This window comes from Hyla sarda, chromosome 11 (assembly GCF_029499605.1).
Source record: "Hyla sarda isolate aHylSar1 chromosome 11, aHylSar1.hap1, whole genome shotgun sequence".
Classification (NCBI taxonomy): domain Eukaryota; kingdom Metazoa; phylum Chordata; class Amphibia; order Anura; family Hylidae; genus Hyla; species Hyla sarda.
Genome location: NC_079199.1, coordinates 105248975 through 105271933, shown reverse-complemented (window position 1 = coordinate 105271933; position 22959 = coordinate 105248975). Strand labels below are relative to the sequence as shown.

General features: G+C 42.9%; 1 protein-coding gene across 3 annotated transcripts in view; it reads left to right on the top strand.

The window, feature by feature from the left end:
* Positions 1-4046: 4046 nt before the first annotated feature.
* KCNN3 (potassium calcium-activated channel subfamily N member 3) overlaps positions 4047-22959 on the top strand; it is a 162301-nt gene continuing 143388 nt past the window's right edge. Inside the window, exons 1-2 of one of the 3 annotated variants that reach the window (XM_056546582.1) lie at positions 4047-4111; positions 4237-5081. In XM_056546582.1, the coding sequence (XP_056402557.1) occupies positions 4314-5081 (768 nt within the window). In that variant the 5' untranslated portion in view covers positions 4047-4111; positions 4237-4313. Of the gene's footprint in view, positions 4112-4236; positions 5082-5192; positions 5216-5436; positions 5824-22959 lie in introns of those variants that run through there. The other 2 variants (XM_056546583.1, XM_056546586.1) reach the window with 2 other exon arrangements.

The window sequence follows — 22959 nt, the reverse complement described above, 5'->3', positions numbered from 1 at the left end:
TGTACAGAGGCAGTGACGGGGTCATTGCGGTCCCAGAGCGGTGCGGCCCATGACAGGGCTTTTCCAGACAGAAGGCAGAACACGAAAGCCACCTTAGACCTTTCAGTAGGAAACTGGTCCGACATCATCTCCAAGTGCTGGGAACATTGCGAAAGAAAGCCACGGCAATACTTAGAGTCCCCATTAAATTTGTCCGGCAAGGACAGGCGGAGGCTAGGAGTGGCCGCTCGCTGCGGAGGAGGTGCAGGAGCTGGCGGAGGAGAAGATTGCTGGAGAAGTTGCGACTGAAGTTGGTGCGAAATGGTGGACATTTCCGACAGCTGACGGGTTAGAAGGGCGATCTGTCGGGCTTGCTGGGCGGCCACCGTGGTGAGGTCAGCGACAACTGGCAGAGGAACTTCAGCGGGATCCATGGCCGGATCTACTGTCACGATGCCGGCTGGCAGGTAGTGGATCCTCTGTGCCAGAGAGGGATGGGCGTGGACCGTGCTAGTGGACCGGTTCTAAGCCACTACTGGTTTTCACCAGAGCCCGCCGCAAAGCGGGATGGTCTTGCTGCGGCGGTAGTGACCAGGTCGTATCCACTAGCAACGGCTCACCTCTCTGGCTGCTGAAGATGCTGAAGATAGGCGTGGTACAAGGGAGTAGGCAGAAGCAAGGTCGGACGTAGCAGAAGGTCGGGGGCAGGCGGCAAGGATCGTAGTCAGGGGCAACGGCAGGAGGTCAGGAACACGGACTAGGAACAGACAAGGGAACGCTTTCACTAGGCACAAGTGCAACAAGATCCGGCAAGGGAGTGCAAGGGAAGTGAGGTAATATAGGGAAGTGCACAGGTGATTACCCTAATTGGAACCACTGCGCCAATCAGCGGCGCAGTGGCCCTTTAAATCGCAGAGACCCGGCGCGCGCGCGCCCTAGGGAGCGGGGCCGCGCGCGCCGGGACAGAACAGACGGGGAGCGAGTCAGGTAGGGGAGCCGGGGTGCGCATCGCGAGCGGGCGCTACCCGCATCGCGAATCGCATCCCGGCTGGCAGCGGGATCGCAGCGCCCCGGGTCAGAGGACGTGACCGGAGCGCTGCAGCAGAGAGAGAGAAGCGAGCGCTCCGGGGAGGAGCGGGGACCCGGAGCGCTCGGCGTAACATGCTCATTCCGGCCAAAAAGTTCAATTTTAACCTCATCGGTCCACAGAACTTGTTTCCAAAATGCATCAGGCTTGTCTATATGTTCATTTGCAAAGTTCAAATGCTGATTTTTGTGGTGAGGACGTAGAAGAGGTTTTCTTCTGAGGACTCTTCCATGAAGACCATATTTGTACAAGTATCTCTTTATAGAGGAATAGTGTACCACAACTCCAGTGTCTGCCAGATCTTTCTGGAGGGATTGTGCAGTCAAAGGCGGGTTTTGAATTGTTTTTCTCACAATCCTGCGAGCTGTTCTGTCTGATATTTTTATTGGTCTTCCAGATCTTGCTTTAACTTCCACTGTTCCTGATGACTGCCATTTCTTAATTACATTCCGAACAGAGGATATTGACATCTGAAAACCTTTTGCTATCTTCTTATAGCGTTCTCCAGCTTTGTGAGCGTCAACTATTTTCAGTTTCAGATTCCTAGACAACTGCTTAGAAGAACCCGTGGTGCTGATTGTTGGGGCAAGGTCAGATGAGTCTGGGCATTTAAAACCTTTGAAATTGACATCACGTGGTCTTCCCAGATGATGATTGAGAACAATCCATGACACTGGCAGGTCTCAGCTTTGTAAAGGGGGCAGTGCATGCTATAAATTCTGCAGGGTGCCCAAACTTTTGCAGACGCCATTTTTTTGTTTTCTGTTATTTTGAAAGTGTAAATGATGGAAATAAAATGTAACTTTTGGTGACATATTATAAGAATGTCTAATCTGTAATTTGATGCATTTTGGGGATTTTTCCATCTTTCCTTGGCTTCTTTATGCACATTAATACAAATTTTTACCTGGGGTGCCCAAACTTTTGATCCCCACTGTATATACCTCATACCTCCGTGATGACCATATTATAGTATATACCTCATACCACAGTGATGACCATATTATAGTATATACCTCATACCTCAGTGATGACCATATTATAGTATATACCTCATACCTCAGTGATGACCATATTATAGTATATACCTCATACCTCAGTGATGACCATATTATAGTATATACCTCATACCTCAGTGATGACCATATTATAGTATATACCTCATACCTCAGTGATGACCATATTATAGTATATAACTCAGTGATGACAATATAATGGTATATACCTCATACCTCAGTGATGACCATATTATAGTATATACCTCATACCTCAGTGATGACCATATTATAGTATATACCTCATACCTCAGTGATGACCATATCATGGTATATACCTCAGTGATGACCATATTATAGTATATACCTCAGTGATGACAATATAATGGTATATACCTCATACCAGTGATGACAATATAATGGTATATACCTCATACCTCAGTGATGACCATATTATAGTATATACCTCATACCTCAGTGATGACCATATTATAGTATATACCTCATACCTCAGTGATGACCATATTATAGTATATAACTCAGTGATGACAATATAATGGTATATACCTCATACCACAGTGATGACCATATTATAGTATATACCTCATACCTCAGTGATGACCATATTATAGTATATACCTCATACCTCAGTGATGACCATATTATAGTATATACCTCATACCTCAGTGATGACCTTATCATAGTATATACCTCATACCTCAGTGATGACCATATTATAGTATATACCTCATACCTCAGTGATGACCATATTATAGTATATACCTCATACATCAGTGATGACCATATTATAGTATATACCTCATACCTCAGTGATGACCATATTATGGTATATACCTCCGTGATGACCATGTTATAGTATATACCTCATACCACAGTGATGACCATATTATAGTATATACCTCATACCTCAGTGATGACCATATCATAGTATATACCTCATACCTCAGTGATGACCATATTATAGTATATACCTCATACCTCAGTGATGACCATATTATAGTATATACCTCAGTGATGACCATATTATGGTATATACCTCATACCTCAGTGATGACCATGTTATAGTATATACCTCATACCTCAGTGATGACCATATTATGGTATATACCTCCGTGATGACCATGTTATAGTATATACCTCATACCTCAGTGATGACCATATTATAGTATATACCTCATACCTCCGTGATGACCATATTATAGTATATACCTCCGTGATGACCATGTTATAGTATATACCTCATACCTCAGTGATGACCATATCATAGTATATACCTCCGTGATGACCATATTATAGTATATACCTCAGTGATGACCGTATCATGGTATATACCTCATACCTCAGTGATGACCATATTATGGTATATACCTCAGTGATGACCATGTTATAGTATATACCTCAGTGATGACCATGTTATAGTATATACCTCATGGCTTGTTGCCCCCATCGTGTGGCATGCTCCTCTGTGCCTCTCACCCTCCTGTATCCCATATACCACTATATTATATATATATATATATATATATATATATATATATAGGACTGATATAGGCGATGCTGGTTCCAATACACACTGCACATATTCCCTTCATTGTGAAGGAACACGAGACTCTCTCACAGCCTGGAACAGAAGAGCTTACAATCTAATAGTGAGATCCATGCTACGTCCTGTGTGCAGTGTTAACCCCCGGCGTGCCAGCCCCCTCTCCTGCATGTGCATTGATTTACTATTCCTGTTCCCCTTTATGGTGCGGAGGCACAGGGAGGGCATCGGGGCACAGATGGAGGTGAGTGGTCCAGGCGAGGATGCCAGGACAGTCCCCCGGTGCTTCACCTGGGCACCTCTGTAGCTCTAGAGAGGTTAAAGCGACGGTGTAGGGCTGGATCAGCTTGTCACAGCTGCCAGACAAGCCAATGGGAGCCGCCTGCCAAGAGATGGGCTTGGCTTGGTAAGAAGACAGAGCCAGCTATAGAGAGAGAAGGCAGGATCTCAGCTCCGAGTCCCCAGCACCTTCCCATACAATGACATGTAAGAGCTGCCAAAGTGGCACCTGAGGATTTCATGGCGTTGGCCTCCTGGGCACGGTCGGGGAGGGAGGGGATGGCATTGTACATCAGGCTTCTAACCTGTCTTCTTCCCCTCTTTCCCTGTAGGAGATTGCACACAGAGTGTCAGGATTGGGGGGCTGAAGGCATCTCATCCTCACATCCACACCACCACCACCACCATCATGGACACCTCTGGGCACCTTCATGATTCAGGGGTCGGCGACATGGACGAAGAACCCAAGTGTCACTGCCCGTTATCGGGGGACTCTGCCAACCAGCTGCAGAGCCAGAGCTACCATCACAGCCTGTTGCACTCGTCCTCGCCATCAGCTTTCAGGGCACCTCCTTCCAACAACTCCACTGTCCTCCACCACCCTTCTTCCTCCAGGCAGGGCAGCCAGCTCAATTTAAGTGACCACTTGGTTGGACACTCTCCAACTTCAGCGTCTACAAGTGGGGCTGGCGGAGGATGCAAGCACAGACAAGCCAGTCCTCTCGTCCACAGAAGGGACAGCAACCCATTCACCGAAATAGCCATGAGCTCTTGTAAATACACAGGGGGGGTGATGAAGCCCCTCAGCCGACTAAGTGCCTCCAGAAGGAACCTGATAGACTCAGAGCCTGAGAGCCAACCTCTTCAGATCTTCAACTCCAGCAACGCTCCCGAGATAGTCATATCTTCCAAGGATGAGCACCACTCCAACCAGAATTTGCACCACCACCATCCCAACGCCACACAGAACCACCAACACTCAGGCAATAACACCGCCACCACCAATTACCCCAAACCCAACAAGAGAAAGCATCAAAATATTGGATATAAATTGGGACATAGGAGGGCGCTTTTCGAAAAACGGAAGAGGCTCAGTGACTACGCTCTGATATTCGGGATGTTTGGAATAGTTGTCATGGTCATTGAGACAGAACTGTCATGGGGTTTGTACGAAAAGGTAGGATCGGCACCTTCTGGAGGAAAGATGCTTGGGTTGGGTGGTTGGACGGGTTCCATGCAGGGTTCTAGAATATGGCACCTTCCTCGGCTTGGCAGATAAGCACCATCGCTGTTGCTCATAGCCAGCTCCAGGTAGGCATCAGCTTGTTGTGGCTGCGGCTCTGAAGGAGTTAATGGGCCTCACATGACAGCTTACTTCCTATCCCTGTTATATGGGGTAAGTAAGAATGGCAGCAGCCGCTGAATTCAGTGTGATGGCAGGGTAGGATGTGCACACACACATAGTCATACACATCGTGTATAGAGGGATCTCAGGGTGTAGAGGATGCTGGGAGAAAAATGGCTACAGGTGTCAAGAAGGCAGCTGCATTAGGTGAATGTCTGGGGCATAGGATGTGCTATGATGGGGGGATGAGGCATCATATGGGGGGCTGATGAACTTCTTGTAGGATCAGCAGGCGGAATGTACAATGAGCTCTCCCCCCCACCCTGATCTGCAGTCATGAGGAGTCACAGCCCTGAGCACCATCTGCCCAGCCGGGGAGCCATGGAAGAACGCGGGGTGAATGGGAATGTGAGGGAACGTCAGGTCATCCAGCTACTAATGCTGCGTCTATAGCAGTGTTTTCAAACCAGGGTGCCTCCAGCTGTTGTAAAACTGCAACTTCCAGCATGCTCGGAAAGTGAATATATCATTATTTGGTTAAGATACGTAGACGACGTATTTCTGCTTTGGAGAGGTGAGAGATCTCGGCTGTGTATGCTGTGGATAGGAGAAGGAACTGGTGACCTCTTTATATAGATGTCATGTGTGCCTCCAGCTGTTTCAAAACTACAACTCCCAACATGCCCGGACAGCTGGGTTGGGAAACACTGGTCTATGGAGAGGCCCCATGTAAAGGATTGATGAGTAATAGGTACCATGGCTGTCACCCAGCTTTCCCAAAGTGCTGAATGGTAAACGCTAATAATGGTGATCTCGGGAGCTATCCTCCACACAGTAAACACTCAGGGGATTGTCACCCAGCTTTGCCCCAGTCCTGAATGTGAACGTGCCTAGACAGTAATGATGATTTCCAGGGTGGTGGAATTTCTAGACTCCATGGATGGGGAGCAGGGAGTAAATAGTTAATGGAGATTCAGGTCTGCAGGGGCCACAGGTGCCAGTGGGGGCTGATAGTGGTGGGATGATGGCTGAGGCCACCACACCGGGTCTGGCAGAGGAGGGTGCTGGTGCCATGTCAGCTGTTATACATCTGTCTAATGTGAGACATCTGCTGCTGTCAGACACCAGTGTGTAATGCAGACGGGAGCAGAGATTGGCGCCTCGGGGCTTCCCATGCTTCCTGTGCAGGGACAGGGCTGTGGATACGGCAGTGTAGACTGTGTATAAGAGCAGGGTATACGGTGATACTGTGTATAAGAGCAGGGTATACCGTGAGGCTGTGTATAAGAGCAGGGTATACGGTGATACTGTGTATAAGAGCAGGGTATACGGTGAGGCTGTGTATAAGAGCGGGGTATACGGTGAGACTGTGTATAAGAGCTGGGTATACGGTGAGACTGTGTATAAGAGCAGGGTATACAGTGGGGCTGTGTATAAGAGCAGGGTATACGGTGATACTGTGTATAAGAGCAGGGTATACGGTGATACTGTGTATAAGAGCAGGGTATACGGTGAGGCTGTGTATAAGAGCAGGGTATAGGGTGAGGCTGTGTATAAGAGCGGGGTATACGGTGAGACTGTATATAAGAGCGGGGTATACCGTGAGGCTGTGTATAAGAGCAGGGTATACGGTGATACTGTGTATAAGAGCAGGGTATACGGTGAGGCTGTGTATAAGAGCAGGGTATACCGTGAGGCTGTGTATAAGAGCAGGGTATACGGTGAGGCTGTGTATAAGAGCAGGGTATACGGTGAGGCTGTGTATAAGAGCGGGGTATACGGTGAGAGTGTGTATAAGAGCAGGGTATACAGTGGGGCTGTGTATAAGAGCAGGGTATACGGTGAGGCTGTGTATAAAAGCGGGGTATACGGTGAGGCTGTGTATAAGAGCGGGGTATATGGTGAGGCTGTGTATAAGAGCGGGGTATACGGTGAGGCTGTGTATAAGAGCGGGGTATACCGTGAGGCTGTGTATAAGAGCAGGGTATATGGTGGGGCTGTGTATAAGAGCGGGGTATACGGTGAGGCTGTGTATAAGAGTGGGGTATACGGTGAGACTGTGTATAAGAGCTGGGTATACGGTGAGACTGTGTATAAGAGCAGGGTATACGGTGAGGCTGTGTATAATAGCGGGGTATACGGTGAGGCTGTGTATAAGAGCAAGGTATACGGTGAGGCTGTGTATAAGAGCAGGGTATACCGTGAGGATGTGTATAAGAGCGGGGTATACAGTGAGGCTGTGTATAAGAGCGGGGTATATGGTGAGGCTGTGTATAAGAGCGGGGTATACCGTGAGGCTGTGTATAAGAGCAGGGTATATGGTGGGGCTGTGTATAAGAGCAGGGTATACAGTGGGGCTGTGTATAAGAGCTGGGTATACGGTGAGGCTGTGTATAAGAGTGGGGTATACGGTGAGACTGTGTATAAGAGCAGGGTATACGGTGAGACTGTGTATAAGAGCAGGGTATACAGTGAGACTGTGTATAGGAGCAGTGTATAAGAGCAGTGTATAAGAGCAGGGTATACGGTGAGGCTGTGTATAAGAGCAGTGTATAAGAGCAGGGTATACGGTGAGGCTGTGTATAAAAGCAAGGTATACGGTGAGGCTTTGTATAAGAGCAGGGTATACAGTGAGGCTGTGTATAAGAGCAGGGTATACGGTGAGGCTGTGTATAAGAGCAGGGTATACGGTGAGGCTGTGTATAAGAGCAGGGTATACGGTGAGGCTGTGTATAAGAGCAGGGTATACGGTGAGGCTGTGTATAAGAGCAGGGTATACGGTGAGGCTGTGTATAAGAGCTGGGTATACGGTGAGGCTGTGTATAAGAGCGTGGTATACGGTGAGGCTGTGTATAAGAGCAGGGTATACGGTGAGACTGTGTATAAGAGCTGGGTATACGGTGAGGCTGTGTATAAGAGCGGGGTATACGGTGAGGCTGTGTATAAGAGCGGGGTATACCGTGAGGCTGTGTATAAGAGCAGGGTATACGGTGAGGCTGTGTATAAGAGCAGGGTATACGGTGTGTCATCTATCCAGGACCTTCATACTGTGTATTGTGGTGTCATATGGGGGATGGAGAGGCCACCGCAGGGGTTAAGACAGGGGCTTCTAGTGCACCCCCCAATATAATAACATCTTTATCCGCTCCAAAAAAATCAATAGATTCTCCAGCTCTGAAAAAAGTTATTATAAAAAATATATTAATCTCCCGGGTGATATAATACTGCGAGAGGAGAGCAAGGGGTTAAAATATACAAAGATCATCAACTAACAGATCAAAGTATCATATAATATATATTATATACATATTGCACAGCGCTGAGTATTATATATTATATACATTACACAGCGCTGAGTATTATATATTATATACATATTACACAGCGCTGAGTATTATATATTATATACATATTACACAGCGCTGAGTATTATATATTATATACATTACACAGCGCTGAGTATTATATATTATATACATATTACACAGCGCTGAGTATTATATATTATATACATATTACACAGCGCTGAGTATTATATATTATATACATATTACACAGCGCTGGGTATTATATATTATATACATTACACAGCGCTGAGTATTATATATTATATACATATTACACAGCGCTGAGTATTATATATTATATACATATTACACAGCGCTGAGTATTATATATTATATACATATTACACAGCATTGAGTATTATATATTATATACATATTACACAGCGCTGAGTATTATATATTATATACATATTAAACAGCTCTGAGTATTATATATTATATACATATTCACAGTAATGAGTATTATATACATATTACACAGTGCTGAGTATTATATATTATATACATATTGCACAGCGCTGAGTATTATATATTATATACATATTACACAGCGCTGAGTATTATATATTATATACATATTACACAGCGCTGAGTATTATATATTATATACATATTCACAGTAATGAGTATTATATACATATTACACAGTGCTGAGTATTATATATTATATACATATTACACAGTGCTGAGTATTATATATTATATACACATTACACAGCGCTGAGTATTATATATTATATACATATTACACAGCGCTGAGTATTATATATTATATACATATTACACAGCGCTGAGTATTATATATTATATACATATTACACAGCGCTGGGTATTATATATTATATACATTACACAGCGCTGAGTATTATATATTATATACATATTACACAGCGCTGAGTATTATATATTATATACATATTACACAGCGCTGAGTATTATATATTATATACATATTACACAGCATTGAGTATTATATATTATATACATATTACACAGCGCTGAGTATTATATATTATATACATATTAAACAGCTCTGAGTATTATATATTATATACATATTCACAGTAATGAGTATTATATACATATTACACAGTGCTGAGTATTATATATTATATACATATTGCACAGCGCTGAGTATTATATATTATATACATATTACACAGCGCTGAGTATTATATATTATATACATATTACACAGCGCTGAGTATTATATATTATATACATATTCACAGTAATGAGTATTATATACATATTACACAGTGCTGAGTATTATATATTATATACATATTACACAGTGCTGAGTATTATATATTATATACACATTACACAGCGCTGAGTATTATATATTATATACATATTACACAGCGCTGAGTATTATATATTATATACATATTACACAGCGCTGAGTATTATATATTATATACATATTACACAGCGCTGAGTATTATATATTATATACATATTCACAGTAATGAGTATTATATACATATTACACAGTGCTGAGTATTATATATTATATACATATTACACAGTGCTGAGTATTATATATTATATACACATTACACAGCGCTGAGTATTATATATTATATACATATTACACAGCGCTGAGTATTATATATTATATACATATTACACAGCGCTGAGTATTATATATTATATACATATTACACAGCGCTGAGTATTATATATTATATACATTACACAGCGCTGAGTTTTATATATTATATACATATTACACAGCGCTGAGTATTATATATTATATACATATTACACAGCGCTGAGTATTATATATTATATACATATTACACAGCGCTGAGTATTATATATTATATACATATTACACTGCGTTGAGTATTATATATTATATACATATTACACAGCGCTGAGTATTATATATTATATACATATTACACAGCGCTGAGTATTATATATTATATACATATTACACAGCTCTGATAATTATATATTATATACATATTACACAGCGCTGAGTATTATTTATCATATACATATTACACAGCGCTGAGTATTATATATCATATACATATTACACAGCGCTGGGTATTATATATTATATACATTACACAGCGCTGAGTATTATATATTATATACATATTACACAGCGCTGAGTATTATATATTATATACATTACACAGCGCTGAGTATTATATACATATTACACAGCGCTGAGTATTATATATTATATACATATTACACAGCGCTGCATATTATATATTATATACATATTGCACAGCGCTGGGTATTATATATTATATACATATTACACAGCGCTGGGTATTATATATTATATACATATTTGACAGCGCTGAGTATTATATATTATATACATATTACACAGCACTGCATATTATATATTATATACATATTACACAGCACTGAGTATTATATATTATATACATATTCACAGTGCTGAGTATTATATATTATATACATATTACACAGCACTGCATATTATATATTATATACATATTACACAGCACTGAGTATTATATATTATATACATATTCACAGTGCTGAGTATTATATATTATATACATATTACACAGTGCTGAGTATTATATATTATATACATATTACACAGTGCTGAGTATTTTATATTATATACATATTACACAGAGCTGGGTATTATATATTATATACATTACACAGCGTGGAGTATTATATATTATATACATATTACACAGCGATGCATATTATATATTATATACATATTACACAGCGCTGAGTATTATATATTATATACATTACACAGCGCTGAGTATTATATATTATATACATATTACACAGCACTGAGTATTATATATTATATACATATTACACAGCGCTGCATATTATATATTATATACATATTACACAGCGCTGAGTATTATATATTATATACATATTACACAGCGCTGGGTATTATATATTATATACATATTTGACAGCGCTGAGTATTATATATTATATACCGGTACATATTACACAGTGCTCAGTATTATATATTATATACATATTACACAGCACTGCATATTATATATTATATACATATTACACAGCACTGAGTATTATATATTATATACATATTCACAGTGCTGAGTATTATATATTATATACATATTACACAGTGCTGAGTATTATATATTATATACACATTACACAGCGCTGAGTATTATATAATTATATACACATTACACAGCGCTGAGTATTATATATTATATACATATTACACAACGCTGCATATTATATATTATATACACATTACACAGAGCTGAGTATTATATATTATATACATATTACACAGTGCTGAGTATTATATATTATATACATATTACACAGAGCTGCATATTATATATTATATACATATTACACAGTGCTGAGTATTATATATTATATACACATTACACAGTGCTGAGTATTATATATTATATACATATTACACAACGCTGCATATTATATATTATATACATATTACACAGAGCTGCATATTATATATTATATACATATTACACAGTGCTGAGTATTATATATTATATACATATTCACAGCGCTGAGTATTATATATTATATACATATTCACAGCGCTGAGTATTATATATTATATACATATTCACAGTGCTGAGTATTATATATTATATACATATTACACAGCGCTGGGTATTATATATTATATACATATTACACAGCGCTGAGTATTATATATTATATACACATTACACAGTGCTGAGTAATATATATTATATACATATCACACAGCGCTGAGTATTATATATTATATACATTACACAGCGCTGAGTATTATATATTATATACATATTACACAGCGCTGGGTATTATATATTATATACATATTACACAGCGCTGAGTATTATATATTATATACATATTCACAGTAATGAGTATTATATACATATTACACAGTGCTGAGGATTATATATTATATACATATTACACAGCGCTGAGTATTATATATTATATACATATTACACAGCGCTGAGTATTATATATTATATACATATTACACAGCGCTGAGTATTATATATTATATACACGTTACACAGTGCTGAGTAATATATATTATATACATATCACACAGCGCTGAGTATTATATATTATATACATTACACAGCGCTGAGTATTATATATTATATACATATCACACAGCGCTGAGTATTATATATTATATACATATTCACAGTGCTGAGTATTATATATTATATACATATTCACAGTGCTGAGTATTATATATTATATACATATTACACAGCGCTGGGTATTATATATTATATACATATTACACAGCGCTGAGTATTATATATTATATACATATTCACAGTGCCGAGTATTATATATTATATACATATTACACAGTGCTGAGTATTATATATTATATACAAATTACACAGCGCTGAGTATTATATATTATATACATTTTACACAGCGCTGAGTATTATATATTATATACACATTACACAGCGCTGAGTATTATATAATTATATACACATTACACAGCGCTGAGTATTATATATTATATACATATTACACAGTGCTGAGTATTATATATTATATACATATTACACAACGCTGCATATTATATATTATATACATATTACACAGAGCTGCATATTATATATTATATACATATTACACAGCGCTGAGTATTATATATTATATACATATTACACAGTGCTGAGTATTATATATTATATACATATTACACAGCGCTGAGTATTATATATTATATACATATTACACAGCGCTGAGTATTATATATTATATACATATTACACAGCACTGAGTATTATATATTATATACACATTACACGGCGCTGAGTATGATATATTATATACATATTACACAGCGCTGAGTATTATATATTATATACATATTACACAGTGCTGAGTATTATATATTATATACATATTACACAGCGCTGAGTATTATATATTATATACATATTACACAGCGCTGAGTATTATATACATATTACACAGCACTGAGTATTATATATTATATACACTACACGGCGCTGAGTATGATATATTATATACATATTTCACAGCTCTACATATTATATATTACACAGCGCTGAGTATTATATGTTATATACATATCACACAGCGTTTAGCATTATATATTATATACATATTACACAGCACTGAATATTATATATTCTATACATATGACACAGCGCTGAGTATTATATATTATACACATATTACACAGCCCTGAGAGTACTAGGTATTACAGTATTATATATTATATACATATAACACTATTAGATCTCCATCAGGTTTTCTTTAGACTTTTCTTGTTGTCATTAGTTTTAGTCACATTACATTTCCCACTATTCACTTCATCATTGTAAAGTTTGTGTACAGACACTGAACCAGCAGGGGGCAGCATTGAGATATGTCATCTGGAAGCTTCAGAGGAACCACAAATGTTATAGCCCTGACTGTGAAATACAGAGTCAATACCTACAGTAGGTACAGGATGGTGTCAGTGTGAGGTACAGTAGGTACAGGATGGTGTCAGTGTGAGATACAGTAGGTACAGGATGGTGTCAGTGAGGTACAAGATGGTGTTAGTGTGAGGTACAGTAGGTACAGGATGGTGTCAGTGTGAGGTACAGTAGGTACAGGATGGTGTCAGTGTGAGGTACAGTAGGTACAGGATGGTGTCAGTGAGGTACAGTAGGTACAAGATGGTGTCAGTGAGATATAGTAGGTACAAGATAGTGTGAGGTACAGTAGGTACAGGATGATGTCAGTGAGGTACTGTACAGTAGGTACAGGATGGTGTCAGTGTGAGGTTCAGTAGGTACAGGATGGTGTCAGTGTGAGGTTCAGTAGGTACAGGATGGTGTCAGTGTGAGGTACAGTAGGTACAGGATGGTGTCAGTGTGAGGTACAGTAGGTACAAGATGGTGTCAGTGAGATATAGTAGGTACAAGATAGTGTGAGGTACAGTAGGTACAGGATGATGTCAGTGAGGTACTGTACAGTAGGTACAGGACGGTGTCAGTGTGAGGTTCAGTAGGTACAGGACGGTGTCAGTGTGAGGTTCAGTAGGTACAGGATGGTGTCAGTGAGGTTCAGTAGGTACAGGATGGTGTCAGTGTGAGGTTCAGTAGGTACAAGATGGTGTCAGTGTAAGGTTCAGTAGGTACAGGATGGTGTCAGTAAGGTTCAGTAGGTACAGGACAGTGTCAGTATGAGATACGGTAGGTACAGGACGGTGTCAGTGTGAGGTTCAGTAGGTACAGGACGGTGTCAGTGTGAGGTACAGTAGGTACAGGATGGTGTCAGTGTGAGGTTCAGTAGGTACAGGATGGTGTCAGTGAGGTACAGTAGGTACAGGATGGTGTCAGTGTGAGGAACAGTAGGTACAGGATGGTGTCAGTGAGGTACCGTAGGTAAAGAATGGGGTGTGAGGTACAGTAGGTACAGGATGAGGGTGTGAGGTACAGTAGGTAAAGGATGGTGTCAGTGACGTACAGTAAGTACAGGATAGTATCAGTGTGAGGTACAGTAGGTACAGGATGGGGGTGTGAGGTACAGTAGGTACGGGATGGTGTCAGTGAGGTACAATAGGTACAGAATGGGGGGGGTTAGGTACAGTAGGTACAGGATGGTGTCAGTGTGAGGTACAGTAGGTACAGGATGGTGTCAGTGAGGTACAGTAGGTACAGGATGGTATCAGTGAGAGGTACAGTAGGTACAGGATGGTGTCAGTGTGAGGTACAGTAGGAATAGGATGGTGTCAGTGAGATACAGTAGGTACAGGATGGTGTCAGTGGGAGGTACAGGATGGTGTCAGTGTGAGGTACAGTAGGTACAGGATGGTGTCAGTGAGGTACAGTAGGTACAGGATGGTATCCGTGTGAGGTACAGTATGCACAGGATGGTGTCAGTGTGAGGTACAGTAGGTACAGGATGGTGTCAGTGTGAGGTACAGTAGGTACAGGATGGTATCTGTGTGAGGTACAGTAGGTACAGGATGGTGTCAGTGTGAGGTACAGTAGGTACAGGATGGTGTCAGTGTGAGGTACAGTAGGTACAGGATGGTGTCAGTTTGAGGTACAGTAGATACAGGATGGTGTCAGTGTGAGGTATAGTAGGTACAGGATGATGTCAGTGTGAGGTACAGTAGGTACAGGATGGTGTCAGTGTGAGGTACAGTAGGTACAGGATGGTGTCAGTGTGAGGTTCAGTAGATAAAAGATGGTGTCAGTGTAAGGTACAGTGGGTACAGGATGGTGTCAGTGAGGTACAGTAGGTACAGGATGGTGTCAGTGAGGTACAGTAGGTACAGGATGGTGTCAGTGAGACAAATTAGGTACAGGATGGTGTCAGTGAGGTACAATAGGTACAGGATGGGGGGGGGTGAGGTACAGTAGGTACAGGATGGTGTCAGTGAGGTACAGTAGGTACAGGATGGTATCAGTGAGAGGTACAGTAGATACAGGATGGTGTCAGTGTGAGGTACAGTAGGTATAGGATGGTGTCAGTGAGGTACAGTAGGTACAAGATGGTGTCAGTGGGAGGTACAGGATGGTGTCAGTGGGAGGTACAGTAGGTACAGGATGGTGTCAGTGAGGTACAGTAGGTACAGGATGGTATCCGTGTGAGGTACAGTAGGTACAGGATGGGGGTGTGAGGTACAGTAAGTACAGGATGGTGTCAGTGTGAGGTACAGTAGGTACAGGATGGTATCTGTGTGAGGTACAGTAGGTACAGGATGGTGTCAGTGTGAGGTACAGTAGGTACAGGATGGTGTCAGTGTGAGGTACAGTAGGTACAGGATGGTGACAGTGTGATGTTCAGTAGGTACAGGATGGTGTCAGTGAGGTACAGTAGGTACAGGATGGTGTCAGTGTGAGGAACAGTAGGTACAGGATGGTGTCAGTGAGGTACCGTAGGTAAAGAATGGGGTGTGAGGTACAGTAGGTACAGGATGAAGGTGTGAGGTACAGTAGGTAAAGGATGGTGTCAGTGAGGTACAGTAAGTACAGGATAGTATCAGTGTGAGGTACAGTAGGTACAGGATGGGGGTGTGAGGTACAGTAGGTACGGGATGGTGTCAGTGAGGTACAATAGGTACAGGATGGGGGGATGAGGTACAGTAGGTACAGGATGGTGTCAGTGTGAGGTACAGTAGGTACAGGATGGTGTCAGTGAGGTACAGTAGGTACAGGATGGTATCAGTGAGAGGTTCAGTAGGTACAGGATGGTGTCAGCGTGAGGTACAGTAGGTATAGGATGGTGTCAGTGAGGTACAGTAGGTACAAGATGGTGTCAGTGGGAGGTACAGGATGGTGTCAGTGGGAGGTACAGTAGGTACAGGATGTGTCAGTGAGGTACAGTAGGTACAGGATGGTATCCGTGTGAGGTACAGTAAGTACAGGATGGTGTCAGTGTGAGGTACAGTAGGTACAGGATGGTATCTGTGTGAGGTACAGTAGGTACAGGATGGTGTCAGTGTGAGGTACAGTAGGTACAGGATGGTGTCAGTGTGAGGTACAGTAGGTACAGGATGGGGATGTGAGGTACAGTAGGTATAGGATGGTGTCAGTGAGGTACAGTAGGTACAGGATGGTGTCAGTTTGAGGTACAGTAGATACAGGATGGTGTCAGTGTGAGGTACAGTAGGTACAGTAAGTAAAGGATGGTGTCAGTGTGAGGTTCAGTTGGTAAAAGATGGTGTCAGTGTAAGGTACAGTAGGTAAAGGATGGTGTCAGTGAGGTACAGTAGGTACAGGATGGTGTCAGTGAGACAAATTAGGTACAGGATGGTGTCTATGTAAGGTACATGATGGTTCAGGATAGGGGTGTGAGGTACAGTAGGTATAGGATGGTGTCAGTGAGGTACAGTAGGTACAGGATGGTGTCAGTGTGAGGTACAGTTGGTACAGGATGGTGTCAGTTTGAGGTACAGTAGGTACAGGCAGTGTGAGGTACAGTAGGTACAGGATGGTGTCAGTGTGACGTACAGTAGGTACAGGATGGTGTCAGTGAGGTTCAGTAGGTACAGGATGGTGTCAGTGTGAGGTTCAGTAGGTACAAGAGGGTGTCAGTGAGGTACAGTAGGTACAGGATGGTGTCAGTGAGACAAATTAGGTACAGGATGGTGTCTATGTAAGGTACATGTTGGTTAAGGATGGGGGTGTGAGGTACAGTAGGTATAGGATGGTGTCAGTGAGGTACAGTAGGTACAGGATGGTGTCAGTGTGAGGTACAATTGGTACAGGATGGTGTCAGTTTGAGGTACAGTAGGTACAGGCAGTGTGAGGTACAGTAGGTACAGGACGGTGTCAGTGTGAGGTTCAGTAGGTACAGGATGGTGTCAGTGAGGTTCAGTAGGTACAGGATGGTGTCAGTGTGAGGTTCAGTAGGTACAAGATGGTGTCAGTGTAAGGTTCAGTAGGTACAGGATGGTGTCAGTAAGGTTCAGTAGGTACAGGACGGTGTCAGTATGAGATACGGTAGGTACAGGACGGTGTCAGTGTGAGGTTCAGTAGGTACAGGATGGTGTCAGTGTGAGGTACAGTAGGTACAGGATGGTGTCAGTGTGAGGTTCAGTAGGTACAGGATGGTGTCAGTGAGGTACAGTAGGTACAGGATGGTGTCAGTGTGAGGAACAGTAGGTACAGGATGGTGTCAGTGAGGTACCGTAGGTAAAGAATGGAGTGTGAGGTACAATAGGTACAGGATGAGGGTGTGAGGCACAGTAGGTAAAGGATGGTGTCAGTGAGGTACAGTAAGTACAGGATAGTATCAGTGTGAGGTACAGTAGGTACAGGATGGGGGTGTGAGGTACAGTAGGTACGGGATGGTGTCAGTGAGGTACAATAGGTACAGAATGGGGGGGTGAGGTACAGTAGGTACAGGATGGTGTCTATGTGAGGTACATGATGGTTTCAGTGTGAGGTTTAGTTGGTACAGGATGGTGTCAGTGTGAGGTACAGTAGGTACAGGATGGTGTCAGTGAGGTACAGTAGCTACTGGACGGTGTCAGTGTGAGGTACAATAGGTACAGGATAGTATCAGTGTGAGGTACAGTAGGTACAGGATGGGGGTGTGAGGTACAGTAGGTAAAGGATGGTGTCAGTGAGGTACAGTAGGTACAGGATGGTATCAGTGTGAGGTACAGTAGGTACAGGATGGTATCAGTGTGAGGTACAGTAGATACAGGATGGTGTCAGTGTGAGGTACAGTAGGTACAGGATGGTGTCAGTGTGAGATTCAGAAGGTACAGGATGGTGTCAGTAAGGTTCAGTAGGTACAGGGTGGTGTTAGTATGAGATACGGTAGGTACAGGACGGTGTCAGTGTGAGGTTCAGTAGGTACAGGATGGTGTCAGCAAGGTTCAGTAGGTACAGGATGGTGTTAGTATGAGATACGGTAGGTACAGGACGGTGTCAGTGTGAGGTTCAGTAGGTACAGGATGGTGTCAGTGTGAGGTACAGTAGGTACAGGATGGTGTCAGTGTGAGGTTCAGTAGGTACAGGATGGTGTCAGCAAGGTTCAGTAGGTACAGGATGGTGTTAGTATGAGATACGGTAGGTATAGGACGGTGTCAGTGTGAGGTTCAGTAGGTACAGGATGGTGTCAGTGTGAGGTACAGTAGGTACAGGATGGTGTCAGTGTGAGGTTCAGTAGGTAGAGGATGGTGTCAGCAAGGTTCAGTAGGTACAGGATGGTGTCAGTATGAGATACGGTAGGTACAAGACGGTGTCAGTGTGAGGTTCAGTAGGTACAGGATGGTGTCATTATGAGGTACAGTAGGTACAGGATGGTGTCAGTGTGAGGTTCAGTAGGTACAGGATGGTGTCAGTGAGGTACAGTAGGTACAGGATGGTGTCAGTGTGAGGAACAGTAGGTACAGGATGGTGTCAGTGAGGTACCGTAGGTAAAGAATGGGGTGTGAGTTACAGTAGGTACAGGATGAGGGTGTGAGGTACAGTAGGTAAAGGATGGTGTCAGTGAGGTACAGTAAGTACAGGATAGTATCAGTGTGAGGTACAGTAGGTACAGGATGGGGGTGTGAGGTACAGTAGGTACAGGATGGTGTCAGTGAGGTACAATAGGTACAGGATGGGGGTGTGAGGTACAGGATGGTGTCAGTGTGAGGTACAGTAGGTACAGGATGGTATCAGTGAGAGGTACAGTAGGTACAGGATGGTGTCAGTGTGAGGTACAGTAGGTATAGGATGGTGTGAGGTGTCAGTGAGGTACAGTAGGTACAAGATGGTGTCAGTGGGAGGTACAGGATGGTGTCAGTGGGAGGTACAGTAGGTACAGGATGGTGTCAGTGAGGTACAGTAGGTACAGGATGGTATCCGTGTGAGGTACAGTAGGTACAGGATGGGGGTGTGAGGTACAGTAAGTACAGGATGGTGTCAGTGTGAGGTACAGTAGGTACAGGATGGTATCTGTGTGAGGTACAGTAGGTACAGGATGGTGTCAGTGTGAGGTACAGTAGGTACAGGATGGTGTCAGTGTGAGGTACAGTAGGTACAGGATGGTGTCAGTGAGACAAATTAGGTACAGGATGGTGTCTATGTAAGGTACATGATGGTTAAGGATGGGGGTGTGAGGTACAGTAGGTATAGGATGGTGTCAGTGAGGTACAGTAGGTACAGGATGGTGTCAGTGTGAGGTACAATTGGTACAGGATGGTGTCAGTTTGAGGTACAGTAGGTACAGGCAGTGTGAGGTACAGTAGGTACAGGACGGTGTCAGTGTGAGGTTCAGTAGGTACAGGATGGTGTCAGTGAGGTTCAGTAGGTACAGGATGGTGTCAGTGTGAGGTTCAGTAGGTACAAGATGGTGTCAGTGTAAGGTTCAGTAGGTACAGGATGGTGTCAGTAAGGTTCAGTAGGTACAGGACGGTGTCAGTATGAGATACGGTAGGTACAGGACGGTGTCAGTGTGAGGTTCAGTAGGAACAGGATGGTGTCAGTGTGAGGTACAGTAGGTACAGGATGGTGTCAGTGTGAGGAACAGTAGGTACAGGATGGTGTCAGTGAGGTACCGTAGGTAAAGAATGGGGTGTGAGGTACAGTAGGTACAGGATGAGGGTGTGAGGTACAGTAGGTAAAGGATGGTGTCAGTGAGGTACAGTAAGTACAGGATAGTATCAGTGTGAGGTACAGTAGGTAGAGGATGGGGGTGTGAGGTACAGTAGGTACGGGATGGTGTCAGTGAGGTACAATAGGTACAGAATGGGGGGTGAGGTACAGTAGGTACAGGATGGTGTCAGTGTGAGGTACAGTAGGTACAGGATGGTGTCAGTGTGAGGTACAGTAGGTACAGGATGGTGTCAGTGAGGTACAGTAGGTACAGGATGGTATCAGTGAGAGGTACAGTAGGTACAGGATGGTGTCAGTGTGAGGTACAGTAGGAATAGGATGGTGTCAGTGAGATACAGTAGGTACAGGATGGTGTCAGTGGGAGGTACAGGATGGTGTCAGTGTGAGGTACAGTAGGTACAGGATGGTGTCAGTGAGGTACAGTAGGTACAGGATGGTATCCGTGTGAGGTACAGTAGGTACAGGATGGGGGTGTGAGGTACAGTAAGTACAGGATGGTGTCAGTGTGAGGTACAGTAGGTACAGGATGGTGTCAGTGTGAGGTACAGTAGGTACAGGATGGTATCTGTGTGAGGTACAGTAGGTACAGGATGGTGTCAGTGTGAGGTACAGTAGGTACAGGATGGTGTCAGTGTGAGGTATAGTAGGTACAGGATGGGGGTGTGAGGTACAGTAGGTATAGGATGGTGTCAGTGAGGTACAGTAGGTACAGGATGGTGTCAGTGTGAGGTACAGTAGGTACAGGATGGTGTCAATGTGAGGTTCAGTAGGTAAAAGATGGTGTCAGTGTAAGGTACAGTGGGTACAGGATGGTGTCAGTGAGGTACAGTAGGTACAGGATGGTGTCAGTGAGGCACAGTAGGTACAGGATGGTTTAAGTGAGACAAATTAGGTACAGGATGGTGTATATGTGAGGTACATGATGGTTCAGGATGGGGGTGTGAGGTACAGTAGGTATAGGATGGTGTCAGTGAGGTACAGTAGGTACAGGATGGTGTCAGTGTGAGGTACAGTTGGTACAGGATGGTGTCAGTTTGAGGTACAGTAGGTACAGGCAGTGTTAGGTACAGTAGGTACAGGATGGTGTCAGTGTGAGGTACAGTAGGTACAGGATAGTGTCAGTGTGAGGTACAGTAGGTACAGGATTGTGTCAGTGAGGTACAGTAGGTACAGGATGGTGTCTATGTGAGGTACATGATGGTTTCAGTGTGAGGTTTAGTTGGTACAGGATGGTGTCAGTGTGAGGTACAGTAGGTACAGGATGGTGTCAGTGAGGTACAGTAGCTACTGGACGGTGTCAGTGTGAGGTACAATAGGTACAGGATAGTATCAGTGTGAGGTACAGTAGGTACAGGATGGGGGTGTGAGGTACAGTAGGTAAAGGATGGTATCAGTGAGGTACAGTAGGTACAGGATGGTATCAGTGTGAGGTACAGTAGGTACAGGATGGTATCAGTGTGAGGTACAGTAGATACAGGATGGTGTCAGTGTGAGGTACAGTAGGTAAAGGATGGTGTCAGTAAGGTTCAGTAGGTACAGGACTGTGTCAGTATGAGATACGGTAGGTACAGGGCGGTGTCAGTGTGAGGTTCAGTAGGTACAGGATGGTGTCAGCAAGGTTCAGTAGGTACAGGATGGTGTTAGTATGAGATACGGTAGGTACAGGACGGTGTCAGTGTGAGGTTCAGTAGGTACAGGATGGTGTAAGTGTGAGGTACAGTAGGTACAGGATGGTGTCAGTGTGAGGTTCAGTAGGTACAGGATGGTGTCAGCAAGGTTCAGTAGGTACAGGATGGTGTTAGTATGAGATACGGTAGGTATAGGACGGTGTCAGTGTGAGGTTCAGTAGGTACAGAATGGTGTCAGTGTGAGGTACAGTAGGTACAGGATGGTGTCAGTGTGAGGTTCAGTAGGTAGAGGATGGTGTCAGCAAGGTTCAGTAGGTACAGGATGGTGTCAGTATGAGATACGGTAGGTACAAGACGGTGTCAGTGTGAGGTTCAGTAGGTACAGGATGGTGTCATTGTGAGGTACAGTAGGTACAGGATGGTGTCAGTGTGAGGTTCAGTAGGTACAGGATGGTGTCAGTGAGGTACAGTAGGTACAGGATGGTGTCAGTGAGGTACCGTAGGTACAGGATGGTGTCAGTGTGAGGATCGTGTCAGTGAGGTACAGTAGGTACAGGATGGTGTCAGTGTGAGGATGGAGTCAGTGAGGTACAGTAGGTACAGGATGGTGTCAGTGTGAGGATGGTGTCAGTGAGGT